The sequence below is a fragment of the Chlorocebus sabaeus genome, chromosome 12 (genome assembly GCF_047675955.1).
Source record: "Chlorocebus sabaeus isolate Y175 chromosome 12, mChlSab1.0.hap1, whole genome shotgun sequence".
NCBI classification, from domain to species: Eukaryota; Metazoa; Chordata; class Mammalia; order Primates; family Cercopithecidae; genus Chlorocebus; species Chlorocebus sabaeus.
Genome location: NC_132915.1, coordinates 74,680,108 through 74,699,311, shown reverse-complemented (window position 1 = coordinate 74,699,311; position 19,204 = coordinate 74,680,108). Strand labels below are relative to the sequence as shown.

At 36.6% G+C, this 19,204-nt stretch overlaps 2 protein-coding genes across 5 annotated transcripts in view; one reads left to right on the top strand and one right to left on the bottom strand.

Annotated features, from left to right (window-relative positions):
- Nucleotides 1-4,109, top strand: part of ABCA1 (ATP binding cassette subfamily A member 1) — a 147,979-nt gene extending 143,870 nt beyond the window's left edge. For both annotated transcript variants that reach the window (XM_007968523.3, XM_007968524.3), the window contains exon 50: nt 690-4,109. In XM_007968523.3, coding sequence (XP_007966714.3) covers nt 690-830 — 141 coding nt within the window. In that variant the 3' untranslated portion in view covers nt 831-4,109. The remainder of the gene's footprint in view (nt 1-689) is intronic.
- Nucleotides 4,110-5,710: 1,601 nt separating this feature from the next.
- Nucleotides 5,711-19,204, bottom strand: part of NIPSNAP3B (nipsnap homolog 3B) — a 16,807-nt gene continuing 3,313 nt past the window's right edge. The window contains exons 2-7 of one of the 3 annotated variants that reach the window (XR_005235047.2): nt 18,494-18,704; nt 16,030-16,188; nt 14,067-14,216; nt 12,170-12,256; nt 11,902-12,081; nt 5,711-10,154 (exon numbers count right to left, since the gene is read on the bottom strand). Coding sequence is in view for 1 of the 3 variants with exons in the window: in XM_007968533.3 (XP_007966724.1) it covers nt 12,005-12,081; nt 12,170-12,256; nt 14,067-14,216; nt 16,030-16,188; nt 18,494-18,704 (684 nt within the window). In the remaining 2 variants the exon portion in view is untranslated. Of the gene's footprint in view, nt 12,082-12,169; nt 12,257-14,066; nt 14,217-16,029; nt 16,189-18,493; nt 18,705-19,204 lie in introns of all 3 variants that reach the window. The other 2 variants (XR_491836.3, XM_007968533.3) reach the window with 2 other exon arrangements.

Sequence of the window (19,204 nt, the reverse complement as noted above, 5' to 3'; positions counted from 1 at the left end):
AATGGATGACTGAGCAGTTGGTGATGGGGGGGGCGATATATAAAGTCAATTTTTGGCCGGGCATGGTGGCTCATGCCTGTAATCCCAGCACTCAGGGAGGCCGAGGTGGGCAGATCATGAGGTCAGGAGATCGAGATCATCCTGGCCAACATGGTGAAACCCCGTCTCTACTAAAAAATACAAAAAACTACCTGGGCGAGGTGGCGGACGCCTGTAGTCCCAGCTACACGGCAGGCTGAGGCAGGAGAATGGCGTAAACCTGGGAGGCGGAGCTTGGAGTGAGCTGAGATCCGGCCACTGCACTCCAGCCCGGGTGACAGAGCAAGACTCCGTCTCAAAAAAAAAAAAAAAAAAAAAAAAAAAAATTAGCTGGGCATGGTGGTGCGTACCTGTAATCTCAGCTACTTGGGAGGCTGAGGCAGGAGAATTGCTTGAATCCAGGAGGCGGAGAACAGAGTGAGACTCCATTTCAAGAAAAGAAAAAGAAAAAAAAAAAGTCAATTTTTAAGTTGTTAATTGCTTTTTTCAAGTATTCTTGCCTCCTTCACGCACAGTTTTCTAGTTAATCTATTTATGCAATTCTGTATGCTCCTACTTGACCTAATTTCAACACCTGGAAAAACAGAACCAGAATAAACAATGAACAAGTTGAGTGGTATTTACAAAGGTCCATCTTGATCTTTTAACAGGTATTTGTGAACTTTGCCAAGGACCAAAGTGATGATGACCACTTAAAGGACCTCTCATTACACAAAAACCAGACAGTAGTGGATGTTGCAGTTCTCACATCTTTTCTACAGGATGAGAAAGTGAAAGAAAGCTATGTATGAAGAATCCTGTTCATACAGGGTGGCTGAAAGAGGAACTAGACTTTCCTTTGCACCATGTGAAGTGTTCCGGAGAAAAGAGCCAGAAGTTGATGTGGGAAGTAATAAACTGGATACTGTACTGATACTATTCAATGCAATGCAATTCAATGCAATGAAAACAAAATTCCATTACAGGGGCAGTGCCTTTGTAGCCTATGTCTTACATGGCTCTCAAGTGAAAGACTTGAATTTAGTTTTTTACCTATACCTATGTGAAACTCTATTATGGAACCCAGTGGACATATGGGTTTGAACTCATACTTTTTTTTGTTGTTCCTGTGTATTCTCACTGGGGTTGCAACAACAATTCATCCAGTAATCATGGCCAGTGATTATTGATCAAAATCAAAAGGCATGCACATCCTCATTCACTAAGCCATGCCATGCCAGGAGGCTGGTTTCCCGGTGACACATCCATTGCTGGCAATGAGTGTGCCAGAATTATTAGTGCCAAGTTTTTCAGAAAGTTTGAAGCACCATGGTGTGTCATGCTCACTTTTGTGAAAGCTGCTCTGCTCAGAGTCTATCAACATCATTAAATATCAGTTGACAAAATTGTGCCATGTGTGGCTAACATCCTGCTTTGATTCCCTCTTTGATGAGCTGTTCTGGTGGCAGTAACATGTAACAAAAATGTGGGTGTCTCTAGTCACACGAAACTTGGTGCCATTGTTTTATTGTCCTGTGCTTCGAGCCATGGGTCTACAGGGTCATCCTTATGAGACTCTTAAATATACCTAGATCCTGGTAAGAGGCAAAGAATCAACAGCCAAACTGTTGGGGCTGCAAGCTGCTGAAGCCAGGGCATGGGATTAAAGAGATTGTGCGTTCAAACCTAAGGAAGCCTGTGCCCATTTGTCTTGACTGTCGACTCACATGGTACACTGCATCTCAAGATGTTTCTTATCTGACACAAGTATATTATTATTTCTGGCTTTTTGAATTAATCTAGAAAATGAAAAGATGGAGTTGTATTTTGATGAAAATCTTTGTACTTTTTAATGTTATTTGGAATTTTAAGTTCTATCAGTGACTTCTGAATCCTAAAATGCCCCCTCTGTAGAACCCTGTGGTATAGAGGAGTATGGCCACTGCCCCACTATTTTTATTTTCTTATGTAAGTTTGCATATCAGTCATGACTAGTGCCTAGAAAGCAATGTGATGGTCAAGATCTCATGACATTATATTTGACTTTCTTTCAGATCATTTAGGATACTCTTAATCTCAATTCATCAATCAAGAATTTTTTGGGTGTATGCTGTAGCTGAAAGAGTATGTACGTATGTATAAGGATAGAGAGAAATTAAGTCTCAGTAGATTGTGCCATGTTATTCGGCTCACTGGTTTACAAATATAGGTTGTCCTGTGGTTGTAGGAGCTCACTGTAACAATATTGGGCAGCCTTTTTTTTTTTTTTTTTTTAATTGCAACAATGCAAAAGCCAAGAAAGTATAAAGGTCACAAGTATAAACAATGAATTCTTCAACAGGGAAAACAGCTAGCTTGAGAACTTGCTGAAAAACACAACTTGTGTTTATGGCATTTCGTACCTTCAAATAATTGGACACCCCATTAAATCTGACAATCTCAAATTTTTCATCTCTTCAATCACTAATCAAGAAAAATATAAAAACAACAAATGCTTCCATATGGAGCATTTTTCAGAGTTTTCTAACCTGGTCTTATTTTTCTAGTCAGTAAGCATTTTTTAAAATACTGTTTCACTAATGCTTACTGTTAACTGTCTTGAGAAAAAAGAAACATATGAGAGAACTATTGTTTGGCCAAGTTCAAGTGATCTTTCCATATCATTACTAACTTCTACCTTTTCCAAAATTTGAATATTAACTCTAAAGGCATAAGACTTCAGATTTCAAATTAATCTCTATATATTTTTTAAATTTACAGAATATTGTATAACCCACTGCTGAAAAAGAAAAAAAATGATTGTTTTAGAAGTTAAAGTCAATGTTGATTTTAAATATAAGTAATGAAGGCATATTTCCAATAACTAGTGATATGGCATCATTGCATTTTACACTATCTTCAAAAATATAGAATTTATAGAATAATTTCTCCTCATTTAATATTTTTCAAAATCAAACTTCTGTTGGTTTTCTCATTTTACTAAAATCATATTCTAATTCTTCATTATAGTAAATCCATGAGCAACTCCTTCAGTTTCTCTGACTTCAAGGCCATATTTTAAAAAATCAAAAGTCACTGTGAACCATTTTGAAGAAAACACAACATTTTAATACAGATTGAAAGGATCTCTTCTGAAGCTAGAAACAATCTACGGTTATACATCTTCATTAATACTGTGTTACCTTTTAAAATAGTAATCTTTTACATTTTCCTGTGTAAACCTAATTGTGGTAGAAATTTTTACTAACTCCATATTCAATCAAGCAAAATTTCTGTGTATTCCCTGTGGGATATAACTATGTGAGTTTCAGAAATTCTCAAAATACGTGTTCAAAAATTTCTGCTTGTGCATCTTTTGGACACCTCAGAAAACTAATTAACAACTGTGAATATGGTAAATATAGAAGAAAATAATAAGCCCTCTATACATAAATGCCCAGCACAATTCATTGTTAAAAAACAACCAAACCTCACACTACTGTATTTCATTATCTGTACTGAAAGCAAATGCTTTGTGACTATTAAATGTTGCACATCATTCATTCACTGTATAGTAATCATTGACTAAAGGGATTTGTCTGTGTTTTCTTCTTGTGGTTGTATATATCAGGTAAAATGTTTTCCAAAGAGCCATGTGTCATGTAATACTGAACCACTTTGATATTGAGACATTAATTTGTACCCTTGTTATTATCTACTAGTAATAATGTAATACTGTAGAAATATTGCTCTAATTCTTTTCAAAATTGTTGCATCCCCTTTTATAGAAAGTTTCTATGTCGATAAGGATTTAGGTATGCTACTATCCCTTCTTATACCCCAAGATGAAGCTGTTTTTGTGCTCTTTGTTCATCATTGGCCCTCATTCCAAGCACTTTACGCTGTCTGTAATGGGATCTATTTTTGCACTGGAATACCTGAGAATTGCAAAACTAGACAAAAGTTTCACAACAGATTTCTAAGTTAAATCATTTTCATTAAAAGGAAAAAAGAAAAAAAATTTGTATGTCAATAACTTTATATGAAGTATTAAAAAGTGCATATTTCTATGTTGTAATATAATGAGTCACAAAATAAAGCTGTGACAGTTCTGTTGGTCTACAGAAATTTACTTTTGTGCATTTGTGGCACCACCTACTGTTGAAGGGTTATAAAGTCATTAGAAAAGTAGAGGGGAAGTGATTTGGATCAAAAGGAAAAACTTGAGAAAAGATTCAAATGTTCCCTTAATCATGAAAGAGAACTGAGGGGACTACTCGTAAATAAAAGGTTGTTTTGTATTTTCATGTTGGTTCATACTGAGTAACTGGTATTAAGTGTTAGAGGTTTTTAGATAAATACTCTGCTTACTGATTGTGAAGCTGCACTGAGATTTCTGAAAATGCTCTGTAGCTGAGCTTATTTAATAAATGTTCACTTGGTATAGGGGAAGCTACAAAGGCAGCCTTCAGTGCCCTTTTTTAAATTCAACCAAAAATATAAGGACACGATGTAGCAGGTATACTGGCAAGGTGCTGGGGGTGGTGGCAAGGGTGAGCAGGAAGGAGTAGATGTGGAAACAGAAATGATACTAATATCAGTGATTCTTTTCTCCTGTAATAAGTGCTGTGCAGACAACATAGGAGTAGTGCTGAGACAATGTAAATGTATTTTTCATAGCTCATTAGGAATCAGTTTCAGAAAAAGATGTCTGCTTATTTTGCTACTTGAATCCCTGTCAAACAGTCCTTTTGAGGCAGTACAAGAGGCTGGCTCTATTTGTGACCTCTTGGGAACGGCTGTGACAAAGTGTCGTGAGCAGTCCTTTTTCTGTGGCACAGATCTGAACTTTGTGTGCAGAAAAATCTTGGCTTCAAGTGAGCCTGAAGTGAGCATCAGCATCACAACTTCATCCTCCTATCTTGAAGTTTACGTTATAGTGGCTCTAATGAAATCATAGAACACTGTTTCTTCGTGAACAATGACAAGGGAGAAGAAAAAACTTTACTGAAAAATAAAAAGGCAGGTAATTTAGAAAATGTTACCCATGAGTTTTGTTTTTGTTTTTGTTTGTTTGTTTTTGTTTTTTGAGAAACAGACTCTCGCTCTGTCATCCAGGCTGGAGTGCAGTGGCATGATCATGATCTTGAACCTCCGCCTCCCGGGTTCAAGCAGTTCTCCTCAGCTTCCCAAGTAGCTGGGGCTATAGACATGTGCCACCATGCCAGCTAAGTTTTGTACTTTTAGAAGAGATGGGGTTTCACTATATGTTGGCCAGGCTGGTCTCGAACTCCTGACCTCAGGTGATCTGTCCACCGTGGCCTCCCAAAGTGCTGGGATTACAGGTGTGAGCCACCTCGCCTGGCCCTACCCATGAGTCTTGACCAAAATATTCTTCTATCCATAGAAAAGCCCAAAAGAACTTGCCCAGATTCAAAAAACTTGACGCTTTGTAATGGTAATGTCTACATTAAGTACGAAAAAAACCCTTAGCTTCAGTTTTCAAGTGTTTACTGTGTTGTTATACACTTCATTTAATTCTCAATACCTGCCCTATAAGGTAAAAAGTACCATTTTACATACGAGTAAATTACAGCTCCGTGGATAAGAAACTCATCCAAAAGTACAGGGACAGTCAAGTGGCAGAGGGTTCTTTTTGTTGAAGTTAGGTATCAGTTAAAATCGACCTTGTAAAATCACATCAGCATCAATATACATTAACAAATAGTTGTTGAACTTTATTGTATGCCAGATATTTCTCTAGGTACTGGGGGTACAATGTAGAAGAAAATAGAATTCCTGCTCTAATGAATTTATATTTCAGTGGTGAAAGATGATGTGTGGACAAACACATCTAATATATATTGACAGCAATCGGTGCTAAGAAGAAAATAAGACATGGTAATCGGATAACAATGGAGAGAAGTCAGAGATGGCCTTTTCTGAGGAGTGACATGCTGAGAACTGAATAAAAAGAGCAGGAGCAACCTTTCAAGGTGGGTGCGAAGAATATTCCCGCAAGAAAGAATAAGTGTTGCAAAAGCCCAGTGGTAAAAAGCTTGGCAAGCTGAGGGGGTAAAAGAGATATCTGTACTAATGTCTCTTATACTGAGTTAGCAAGGAGAAGAGTGGCAGGGGGTGGAACTGGAGAGATAGCAGGGACCACATGTCACAGGATCTTGCCAGCCTTTTTAAGGTATTTGGATTTTATTTAGTGCAACAAGGAGCCACTGGAGAGTTTTAAACAGTAGTGGTGTGACCTACTTTGTTTCAGAAAGAACACTGGCTACTATGGGAAGAAAGGACAGTAGGAAGACTAATAGATAATGGTGGATTGGACTAAGATGGTAGCAATAGATAGGGAGCTATGGTAACGTTCAGTATCCACTTTGGAGACAGATCCAGCAGGACTTGCTGACAGACTCCATGTAGGGACCGAGGGAAAGAGAGCTAGCAAGGTGACTTCTAGTTTGTGACCTGAACTAGGTAGATGGCTGTGTTAAAAATGCAGTTGATATTTCAGTCTGAAGCTCAGGGGCAATGATGGAAAATAAGATAAATGTGTGCAAGCTGGCTGGGCATGGTGGCGCATGCCTATAATCCCAGCACTTTGGGATGCCGAGGCAGGTGGATCACCTGAGGTCAGGAGTTTGTGACCAGCCTAACGTGGTGAAACCCCATCTCTAATAAATACAAAAAATAGCCGGGCATGGTGGCGCATGCCTGTAATCCGAGCTACTCTGGAGGCTGAGACGAGAATCGCTTGTACCTGGGAGGCGGAGGTTGCAGTAAGCAGAGATCGCACCACTGCACTCCAGCCTGGGCAACAAGTGTGAAACTCCATCTCAAAAAAAAAAAATGTGCAAGTTATCGGTATGTATATATTTAAGCCTTGGGACTGAATGAGATTACCTGGAGAGAATGAAGAGAGAGAACATTCTTGAGCCTGAGATCCTGTAACATTTAGAAGAGAAGCCAGCCAGGGAAATTGAGAGGGACTGGCCAGTGAGAAAGAGGAAAATCTGAAGAGTATAATGCCATATGTTGTAACTCAGAGAATTACTGTTTCAGGAAGGCAGAAGTTGTCAATTATATCCGACACTGCTGAGAAGATGAGTAAGGAATGTAAATGAGTAAAGGCAGGAATGGCTATTGAATTTGAGAAGACAGTGGTCCTTGGTGACCTTCAAAAGAGTCATTTCAGCATGACAAGGATGCAGACCTAACTGGAATAGATTTTCAGGGAAGAATGAGAGGCAAGGAAGGGGAGACTGCAAATATACACAAATCTATATTTTTGCTATGAAGGGAAGCAGAAAACAGGACAACAGCTGGTTTACAGAACTTTTACTTGGATCCTTTCCTTGTCTGTTAATAATATAGGTTGCATCTGGGCATCATCTTGCCCTTCCTTTGTGATTTTGCTGTTTTGCTTTTAATCCTACAGGCATTTCTTCTTGCAGGAGGCTTGTACACAATCTGGCTGGTTCACAACCACTATGGCCTTGCCCTTTCAAGGCAGAAGCCTGTGATTCAAAAACTTCCATTTCTTCCAGTCAACTATTGTAAAACTCATTTTGTCTAATGCCCATACTCCTTTATCTCAGGGTCCTGGGTCAACTATCTGTCACTAAAGAAAACAAACCATTTCCTTCTCCTGGGGGAATGTGCTTCTTTCAAGAAGATGCTTAGAGAACAGATGTTCTAGGTGACAGCAGTTACGAAAGAGGTCTCGCTAATGAACGTAACTCTTCTTCCAACATACTCCAGGTTCACACTCCTTTGATGACAGAAAGTACTACAACTTCAGCTGCAACACTACTCAGGCTCATAGGATTTACTCAGTAGGTTAAAAGCTGGTGCTGAGAATGAAGTTCAGAGTTTGAGTCTACAAGTGGCATTTGCTTATCCTTTGGGAGTTCTGTGGCAGCAGGTAGAACTGAATCAGACTGGTTGCATATCTGTTTCTCTTCCTGGAAATACAATTCAAATACCTTCATAGTCTGTGACAGCAACTTATAACCAACAGGCAATGGTATTATTTTTATTGACGGCACCCCCCCATAGCCAGGACTTCTACTGAGTCATTCGCCGTGTCTTCCAGGAATACTTTCCAAATGTAGTAGTGAGGCACCTCCAATAACAATTATGTAATCTACTGTTAACGCTGGCACAAAATGAGAGTGGCGGAATGATGTACTTCTTTTTTCAAACTCACACATCTCATATGTTAATTCAGTCAACAAGTACTTAGGGCTTATCACCTGCCAGGCAAGGTAATATGACAATAATGAAAGCAAAAACCCTTGTTGTCACAGAATTTGGTTTCTAGTGGGAAGAGACATACATTAACAAATCATATATAAGTAAAACATTAATTATGGTGATAACAGAAAAATAAAGCAGGGGAGAGGGATAGTGTCTTAGTTCAGATTGCTGTAACAACAGTACCATAGATTGGGTGGCTTAAACAAACATTTTTTTTCTCACAGATCTAGTGGCTGGGAAATCTAAGACCAGCATTATTAAGTTCTAGTGAAGGCTTACATTCTGGTTTCCTCACAGAGAGGACTCTTTATGCCCTTACAAATGCACCAATTCTCTTACCCACATGACCTCATCTAAAACTAACTCCCAAAGGCCCAACCTCCTATGTTGAGATTAAGGCTTCAACATGTGAATTTTTGGGGGACAAAAACTTTCGGTCTCTAGCAGATAGGGGCCACCGTGGGAGGAGATTACAATCTTAAATAGGGTTGTCAGGGAAGGCTTCATGGGGGCAAAGACCCGAGGAGGCACGGAAATGATCCATGCAGATGCTTGTCTAGGGAAGAGCATTCCAGGCAGAAGCAGTGGGAATGGACCCTCAGGTAAGAGCATGTTTAGCAGGTTCAAAGAAAAGCCTCTTAGGCCAGGTCTGGAGTGAGGATGGAAAAGGTAACAGGACAGATCATGTAAAGACTTGTAGGCCACAGTTAGAGGCTTGGACAATTATTCTGAGGAAGAGATGAAGGTATTGGGAGGGGCTGTGGAGCAGAGGAGTGATATGATCTGGTTTATATTTTAGATTATTCTGACTGCTATGTTGAAAGTAGGGTTGAGAGCAGAGGGGAAGGGCAGGACACCAGTTAAGAGCACTTCCCAAAAATCCAGATGACGATTGGCTTGAACCAGGATAGTTGCTATAGGGATGTGAAGCAATCAAATTCTAGCTATCTGGGATCTGCTGACAGGTACACAATGGTGTGAGAGAGAAAAGGCGGGGTGAGAATGACTCTGAGGTCTGTGGCCTGAGCAAAACAGAAAGCTGGGGTTGCCATTAGCTGCGATCAAGTTTCTGGGTAAAGATCAAGAGCTCAGTTGTGGACAAGAGGGGTGTGAGATTTCTAATAGACCTTCAGGTGGAGGTGTGGGGAACACACCTGGATGTGATGAGCCTGGAATTCAAATTCATATGTGTGAATTTGAAAAAAGAAAAGAGGTGTGGACTGGAGCCATCCACACACAGATAGCATTTGAAGTCACAAGACTGGGGGTGATGACATAGGGAGTAAGTATAAATAGAAAAGAGAAGTGGTCCAAGGACTCAGTCCTTACACTGGAGGTCAAGGAGACAAGGTGGAGACTAGGAGATATGAAGGCCTGTGCAGTCAGTGTTTCAGAGAAACGAAGAAACTGTTTCCAGAAGAAAGGAGAGGTCAACTGCTAACAAGTCAAGTAAAATGAGAACTGGGAAATGAGTTGACAAGCACAATTTGGCTGGCGTGATCAGAGAATGTTTAAGAGATAATGTGAGGGAAGAAAATGGAGGCAGGAAGTATGAACTACTTTTTTGAGTCATATTGTAAAGTAAAAAAAATGGGGTAATTTTATTTATTTTTTTTTTTTAAATATAGGAAAAATAATAGTATATTCGTATGCTGAGGAGAAGAATCCAGTTGAAGGGGAATACTGTGGCTTCAGGCAACAAGAGAGGAAAACTGCCAGAGCCACATCCTTCAGCAAGTGAGCGTTCAAGTGGAGGGTTTGTGTTTGCTTGGCGCACGGGTCATTCATCCACAGTGCGAGGAAAGAAGCAGGGTATCCAGGGTTGGCTGCAGAAAGCGGGCAGAGGTCGGGGTGGGAACTTATGAAGACTGTTCTGATTGTTATTTTCTCTGTGAAGTAAAAGGAAAGGTCATTGGCTAAGAATGAAGATGGAAGAGCAGGTGCTGGGAGTCATTGAAGAGAATGAAAGAATGAATAAAATAGAGAAAAACATAATGCTATGATATAAACCTGTACATGTAAATTACTTTCCTCTTCAAGTTAGACCCCCTGGAAGGCAAATCTCTGTCACGTTAAGTTTTAGAAAAAGTCATAATCTACTTGGAACTAAGTATGAAGAATATGGTATATGATTTAAACCATGTAATTCTATTTTTGCTTAATCCAGGGAAGCCTTTAAGATAACTTAGAGTATATCCATTAAAAAAGATAAAAATGTCAGCTTCTCCTTCCTTTTAAATAAGGTATGGATCAAAAATAATTGATATTCATAACCCTAAGGTACCATAACATTCTGAAGCAAAATATTAAATGTCTTCTGTAGCATTTTAGTTAACTTTTAATTTAATTGGTAATTTATGTGTAATTAACCACATACTTATGCCCCAGCTATTTCACGTAAATGTGAGATGTCTTAGGCCTCTTTGAACTCTGCATGGAAAAGAATGCTGAGGCGGCATGTCTGTTTAAGCTGCCACTGCCTGCCTCTCATAAATAATATCTGACGTTGCATAATAGCCCAGATAAACTGCAGATCGCTTACAGCCTGATAAATAAGAGGAAACTGTACATCTTGTTTTCCACATTTCCCTTGGACAACTAATTCACAATTTACTATTTTATAGCTATAAGATTTTAAAAATATAAAATAATATAGCTGTAAATATAGACTATCAGGAGACAGTCTGTAAAAATGTAAAAATAATATAGCTGTAAATATACACTATCAGGAGTACCAAATCTAGTTTTATAAGGTAGAGATATCAAGTAAAATGGAAATGAAAGATGTTTCAAGGAAAACTCCAGGACATCTGTGGCAGTACTAAAGAAACCTTCCTTCTCAGGTTCCCAGCATGCTATTTTATTGATGCAACTTAACATTTTCAATAAAGTTGGTAAATTATCACTATATTACTGTCTTATAGCAACATAGTAAGAGCTCTAGAGATCATATAATTATAAAATATGAATTTAAAACAACAATGAATATGTAGGATTTTTATTAGGGCAAGCATTTCCATAACCACAAATATTTCTTTAAAACAAATAAATGTCCCAAGATCTCTGTTAGTGATCCAAACTAAGTAGAAATTAGTAAAATTAATTATAAATGGACAATTTTAACATATAAACCAACAAGACTTCCTAGATTTTTGACACTGTGACCCAACTGCATTATTTTCCAAGTTAGAATGACTAATAATTAATGTAAAAGCAATAATTGATACAGATGACATTGTACTTTTCCACAGTAAAGAAATAAATTTAATCTAATATTTTTATAAATCCCATTTGATATCACAAAATAAACTTCACTAAGCAATTTTTTAAAAAAATCTCAGGAAAAGTAGATATGATGAAAAGACAGATATTTTATATAAATAATTCAAAAATACTGTCGGGCAAGGAAATGTAAAATCCTTATTTGAATAAAAGAAAATTCTATAAAGCAATGAGTTATCAAAATACAGAAGAGGTATTCTAAAACAAATAAAAAACCAAGTAGTGACAACTACTTCTAATGTGTAACATACTGAAATGCCAAGGTGAAAGTGAACTGAACTATTTCTTAAAGCAGTGGAGAAGATGTAACTTTCAAAAATTCAGGAAGCATAGCAAATTAACTAATTAACTTACCATCTCCTTCAAATAAAAGCGAGAACCACTTGGGAGAATTTAAGCACCATTAGCAGACACATCTTAGAGCAGTTAATGAAATGTTTTATATTTCAGTAGAAAACTATTTCAACGGTGAAAACGATGTAGGAATCAGAAGCATATTCTGCTGAGATACTAGGTAGTTGACACTTTCCCGAACTGGAAAAACATTTCATAAGAAGGCATATAGTTATTGACTGAATCACATTTGTTCTAAAAATAATTCATGCCTAGTCAAACAGCTTACCAGCTGCCACAACTCTGGGATCCTCATGGGACTTATGTCTCCCAGCTGCACGACTATCTGCACTCTCGTTCCACCAGAGAACATGAACTGCAGAAACAAACCACAAGTAGTTTCTGAACTATATGGCAATAGCAAATAAGAAATATTGAAAAAATGAATCAGAAATGTTGTCTTATTCTTTAAATCAAAATAGTGATATCAAGAAGGAAAAACTAAACATGTTAGTGATAAGATTTCAGAGGGATCAGAAATTTGGGATATAAATTTATAAGTTAAACTGGAAACATAAGGCTGAAGAGAAAATGCAAAGAAACACAGCTTAAAGTACAATTAAGACTAGACCCAACTTCCTACTATTTTTTCTCTTAAAAAGCAGATTATAAAAATATTGTTTACTGTAGAAAATTTAGGTGATACAAAGAAAAAATAAAAGTATAACCTTAAGTGCCTAGATAAACCTTTATCAACATATGGTGTGTTTCCTTTAAAAAAAAAATGAGTAAAACAAATTAGGGTCTTACTGTATATTATACTTAGTAACAGATTTTTAAAAATGTTGCAACAATGTGATAATTTTCTATGTCAATGATATTAATTTTGAATGACAAAGACAAAAACAATCATGACAAAAACAAAAATTGACAAATGGTATCTAATTACACTTAAGAGCTTCTGCACAGCAAAAAACAAAAAAAACCCACAAACTATCAACAGAGTAAACAGACAACCTACAGAATGGGAGAAAATATTTGCAAACTATGCATCTGACAAAGGTCTAATATCTAACCTCTATAAGGAACTTAAACATATAAGAGAAAAACAAAGAACACCATTAAAAAGTGGGTAAAGGGCATGAACAGTCACTTTTCTAAAGAAGACATACATGAGGCCAACAAACTTATGAAAAAATGCTCAATATCACTGATTAGAGAATAGCAAATATAAGCCACAACTAGATACCATCTCACACCAGTCAGAATGGCTGTTACTAAAAAGTCAAAAAATAACAGATGCTGGTGAGGTTATAAAAAAAGGGAACACTTATACCCTGTTGATGGGAGTGTAAATCAGTTCAACCACTGTGGAAAGCAGTATGGTGATTCCTCAAAGTGCTAAAAGCAGAACCGCCATTCAACCTAGCAATCCCATTGCTGGATATACACCCAGAGAAGTATCAGTCATTCTACCATGAAGACATGTGCATGTGAATGTTCACTGCAGCACTATTCACAATAGCAAAGACTTGGAATCTTTTCATGAAACCCTATATGCCTATCAACAACAGATTGGAAAAAGAAAATGTGGTACATACACACCAGGGAATACCATGCAGCCATAAAAAAGAACCAGATTATATCTTTTGTGGGAACATGGATGGAGCTAGAGGCTATTATCCTCAACAACCCAATGGAGGAAAAGAAAACCAGATACCACGTGTTCTAACAGGTGGAAGCTAAATGATGAGAATTTATGAACACAAAGAAGGAAACAACAGACACTGGGGTCTACTTGAGAATGGAAGATGGGAGGAGGGAGAGGATTAGAAAGATAACAATTGGGTACTGGGCTTAATACCTGAGTGATGAAATAATCTGTACAACAAACCCCCGTGACATGGGTTTACCTAGGTAACAAACCTTCACATGTACCCCGTGAACCTAAAATAAAAGTTTTTAAAAAAAGAAACAGCAGTTCAGCATTTGAAAAAGGCTCCATAAAGTATTAACATTGTAAAAAAAAAAGATGTAAAATAAGATGTTTATAGGTTTTTTCAGTCCTATAAACAACAAACTCTAAAAATTTGGAAATAAAAATTAAAACAGGTACCATAATGAAAAAGAGAGACAAACTGATCTAATATACATGGCAACTTCATAGAACAAATGGACAACTGTACCTCTGTTGAGTTCTCCATATTCTGTGTGGAAAACACCAACTACTTTTGTGTAGCCTAAATTGACATGGGCATTAATTGCTCTTTTAAATGCATCACCCCACAGAGCTGGTCCACCAGGTTTCATCTGAAAAACAGCTAGTTCATAGACTCCTAGAATAGGGAGAAAAATAATTATTTTACAGAAGACATTCAAACAATTTCTAACCAGGTTTTCTTGATTCCATTAGAAGGCTAACCAATGAATTTAGAGGATAATCCATGTATACATACATATGCACTCATATTTATTAATTCTCTGCATTATTTTTCTTTGCTTTTATGTTTAGAAAGTCTTTGTCCATGTTGAAGGGTCAGTTGTTAAAATTAATCATAAAGAAAATAAAAAGGACTGGAAGCTATATATAAACTACACTCTGAAATATTTTTAATCTATAAAATTTGTCAAAAAAAAAGATATTGAGAATTTATAATGGAGCAGAATTTTCAAGCTGCCCATCTACACTTTTAAAAAAAGAAATGAGTAAGAGAAGTATTTTCTGATATCCTACATTTCCTTCTCCTTTTCAATTTTGAGAGGAAATAACTTTTTCCTTTGTATTATTTTCCCCTATAGGATTCTATTTCTAGTTGACCTGAAGTCCTGTCTGAGCCTTTAAGGAAAAAAAGAAAACCCTCAAGGAGATGGTTTTATTCTTCTTAAATATTGAGGTACATGCTTAAAAACCATTCTACCTTCTGGCCAGAAGTATAAGATGGGTGGAGAGAAAGAAACCAGAGGACAAGGTAGATTGGAGAAGAAAAAGGAAAGAAATACAAAGTTACTAAAGAATTATGAACAACATAGAGGAAGGGAACTATTTATAAGACCTGACACTGCGAAGCCAACTGTTTTACTTAGTGCTGAAAGCTAAGGGGAGTTTTAACTACATCAGAATCCAAACAAAACTTTCAAATCTCTTGTAATCTAAAATAAAATACAAAGTTGAGTTTATGGGAGACATAAAATGAAATTTAAATTAGTTTATGCTTTTTGAATCTGACCTCTGTTTAAAATTAGACTGAGGTAATTATTTCCTTTAGTGAGCAAGAAGTGAAATCAGGAAGAAGACAAATCTTTTCAAACTGAGAAACAAGAAAGAGGAAGACACAAAAGTTAAACTACAATAATGTAGCTTAACAGTGTAAGTTAATTCATTCCCCCAAAACAGTCAGTTTACAAACAAAGATATACTTAATAATTTAAGATTAGCTGAATTTGTGGGAAAAATACTTTTATATTAAAGGTTTATACATTTTAAAACTGTGACAAAATTTCATAAACTACGACTCATCTACCTACACCTGTTTTCCTAGCTCCCAAGCCCCACTTTTTCACCTATATTGACCATGTCAACTTTTGTTAGGCATCTGTTAGATTTCAATTCGGAAAAATACTTCCCTTTTTTGTGCTCAATGTTTTAAGGATAAGCAAAGAGCTCTAGAGCTCCAATTCTCTCTCTCTCTCTCTTTTTTTTTTTTTTTAAAGATTGAGTCTCACTCTGTCGCCCAGGCTGAAGTGCAGTGATGAGTGATGCGATCTCGGCTCACTGCAACCTCTGCCTCCCAAGTTCAGGCAATCCTCCTGCCTCAGCCTCCCGAGTAGCTGGGACTACAGGCATGCACCACCACACCCAGCTAAGTTTTGTATTTTTGGTAGAGATGGCGCTTCACTACATTGACCAGGTGGATCTTGAATTCTTGACCTCAAGTGATTCGCCCGCCTTGGCCTCCCAGAGTGCTGAGATTACAGGCGTGAGCCACCGTGCCCGGTCTCTAATTCATTTTTATCTCCAGACTCACCATATATTATTATAGAAAACAAAGAATTACATATTTTTTTCCTATAGAACTTTACTTTTTATAGCTTTAGATCTATAGTATTTTACTCATTAAAACTCATAGTCTATAAGAGGGAAGAACTCACCTTCTTTTGGAGGCTTTTCTAATTTGGACCATGGTATCAGGTAAGTAATTTCCGTCTCTTGTTTATCAATGTGAGCCAAATTTGGAATGATAGATTGTTCTTGCCATTCCTTACAGTTGGCTAAGGCTTTCCGAACTTCAGCTCGATGAGCAAAATTATCTATGGGAGGAAAATAATTAAGAAAAAATTTTTTGATTTAAAATCGCCCATATTTTTACTTAAATTTTACTCAGTTCAGCAAATGTGCAAGGCCATATGGGGACCCCATGTTGTTATGTCACTGGAGATGCCAACATAAATATATGTGACAACTGCTCTCAAGTTACTCATGGTCTAAAAGGGGAGTTGAAATGTAAAAAATGAACTTAATTGACATAGAATGGGCTTTATAGGCTCTAAGACTTTCTTAGGAAGTTGTGTGAATTAGGTTCATTATTCAATCTTTCTGTGTCCCAGTTTCTTATTCTGTGAAGAAAATAGTGTAACACCTACCTCCAGGGTTGTTGTGAGGATTAAATGAATTAATACATGAAAAGAGCTTAGAATGGTGTTTGGCACCTTAGTTAGTACTCAGTATATGTTAACGATTCTTATTAATAAATGGAAGCATTTGATTTATAAAGAATTTTTCCTTGGTGGTCGGTGATTAGGTCAAGCTACACTTTGAATCAAATTTAACATAAATGAAATTAAGATGCACTTTTTAAGCCTATTTTTTGAACAACAGCTCCCAATGAAATAGTGCTGATTCTTTTATTTATTGTCAGTAGTTCTTTTTCTCTACAACTTATTTCTCTTCTTTCTAAGTTACCCAAACAGGTAATATACATTTACCAAGATATGGGCCTTGTATAGTCAGCCCTCCCTCTCAACAGGTTCTGCATCTATGGATTCAACCAACTGCAGATTAAAAATATTCTTAAAAATATAAGTGAAATAATATAGTATAACAACTACTTACATAGTATCTATATTGTATTGGGGATTAAAAGTAATCTAGAGATGACTTACAGTATGTGGAAGGATGTGTGTGGGTTTGATGGAAACACTATGCTGTTTCATATAAGGGACTTGAGCTGATTTTGGTATCTACAGGGGGTCCTGGTACTAACCTCCTGCAAATACAGAGGGAAAACTATAGTATATTTACTTTTAGGGCCTCCTAAGACTAATAGTAAATGAATTATATAATTTATGCTGAGGACAAGGAATAACACCTATCTTACAACTTAAGTCAATTATAAAGACTTTACGAGCAGTTTAATGGGACATGATTAAACTTGTGGCTCATCTAACACACATAAGTGGATTATATATGTGGTTTATCTAAAGCATATAAATGAATTATAAAGACTTTATTAGTAGGTTTTTCAATGGGACATGTTTCAACTTATGGTTTATCTAAAGCATAAGTTATGTTTTAATAGGGTCTGTTTTATTAACAGGGAAAAACTAAAGAGTTACGTCAAGTATAGAATGAACTCTTTTCATATTAAATTACTTTATGACTATTAACTTTGGACACTGATCACTAAACAGTAAATGAAATTATTAAAAGTTCTTTAGGTCCCCTCAAGTCCTGATGTGGACTGTTAAGAACAGACATGGGAGTAACAAACATTCTGGGGATTCTTGTTCCTTGTTCTCCTTCCTCTACTAAATCAGAGGTAGGTCAGCTCAATATGGGAAGAACTCTCTCTCATTCCTTTTCCTCCCTAGGGTAGTACGAAAGTGAATTCCTTGAAACTCTGGGGTACATAAATGAAAAAAAAAAGTGGTCTCTAAACATAACAGAATTATTAAATCTCAGAGTTGGGTAAGGCTTAAAAGTTAACGATCATCCTTTAAAAACATCCATTTTTATAAAACCCCCAAATGGGTGAATTATTTCTGCAAAAATGCTGATACCAGCCCTAGCTGTAATAATAATAATAAGAAAAAAAATTCTCTTATCCTAATGATACCCCTTTACCAAGAACAGCAATTAGGAGTCTCACAAATTTGCAAAGCATTCTCCCTTATTTAGCCAGTATTCCATCGTAGTCAGTACCATATATAGTTACACATTTAAAACATTTTTATTAAATATACATGCCTTTTGGCAGGCCCAACTGTGATCTTAACCCACTTGAACATTTACAATCACTGCTTTAAATTTTCACGAACTATATAGCAAACAATTCTAACATTTTTCTGGGGATTAAAGTCTAGTTCACAATTTTATGGTTTGATATATGAGACTCCATGTTTTCTCATTTATGATAACATAAGAGTTCAAGCAAGGGGTGGTTAGAGGTGAACCACTGGGAAGAAGATCTGCTAATTTATTTTTTTGGTATTGCTTTTAAAAAGTCTTACTTAACCTATATGTATCTATAGTAATATAGATACAAGAACTAAGTCTTATGTTACATTTAACAGAATGAAAATCTATACTGAACACTAAAACTGGATGACTCTTTACCATACTTCCAAATATGAAACACTTTATTCATTCTGCCTCCAAATTCTACGCTCCAGAATCCAACCAATTCAGAGTGAGCTGTCCGAAGATGAATGGTTTTCTTAAGATTTTCCATGAACGCATTCATTTTTGAAGGTTTAAGGTAATAAGTACGAAATTCATAGAACGTTCCATCATATTGTCTGGGGCCTGTAGCAAAAGATGAGCACACCTGAGGGAGATAAGACAGATGTAAATATCCTGGGAAGGTAGAATTACAGATTTGGTTACAACCAAATCTGAGTCTGGTACAAGGAACACACACAGACTCATTATCCATTGTTTACTTTTGTTGTCAATTCTCCATATATATTTGTTTACATAGAGATATCAATAAAGATAACTACTCTTAATTCTGATGAATATATAGTGACTGTTTCCTAGCAGGGGTCTACCTCTAGCCATTTTTTCACGAGAATTTGCTTTATAAGAAGGCCGTGGGATCATAATGATACTCCTTTACTCAAGAAGTACATTTAAGACTTAGTCTCATTAATTTACAAAGGGTTTTCCCCTGTGTAGCCAATATTCCATCTTACTCAATACCATATGTATTAGTTACACATTGAAAAAAATTTATTAAGTACACATGCCTTTTGGGAGGCCCAAAAATATGTTTACTAATAACAACAACCTCTTTTTTTTAGGTTCCTAAAAAAACAGGAAGGCTAT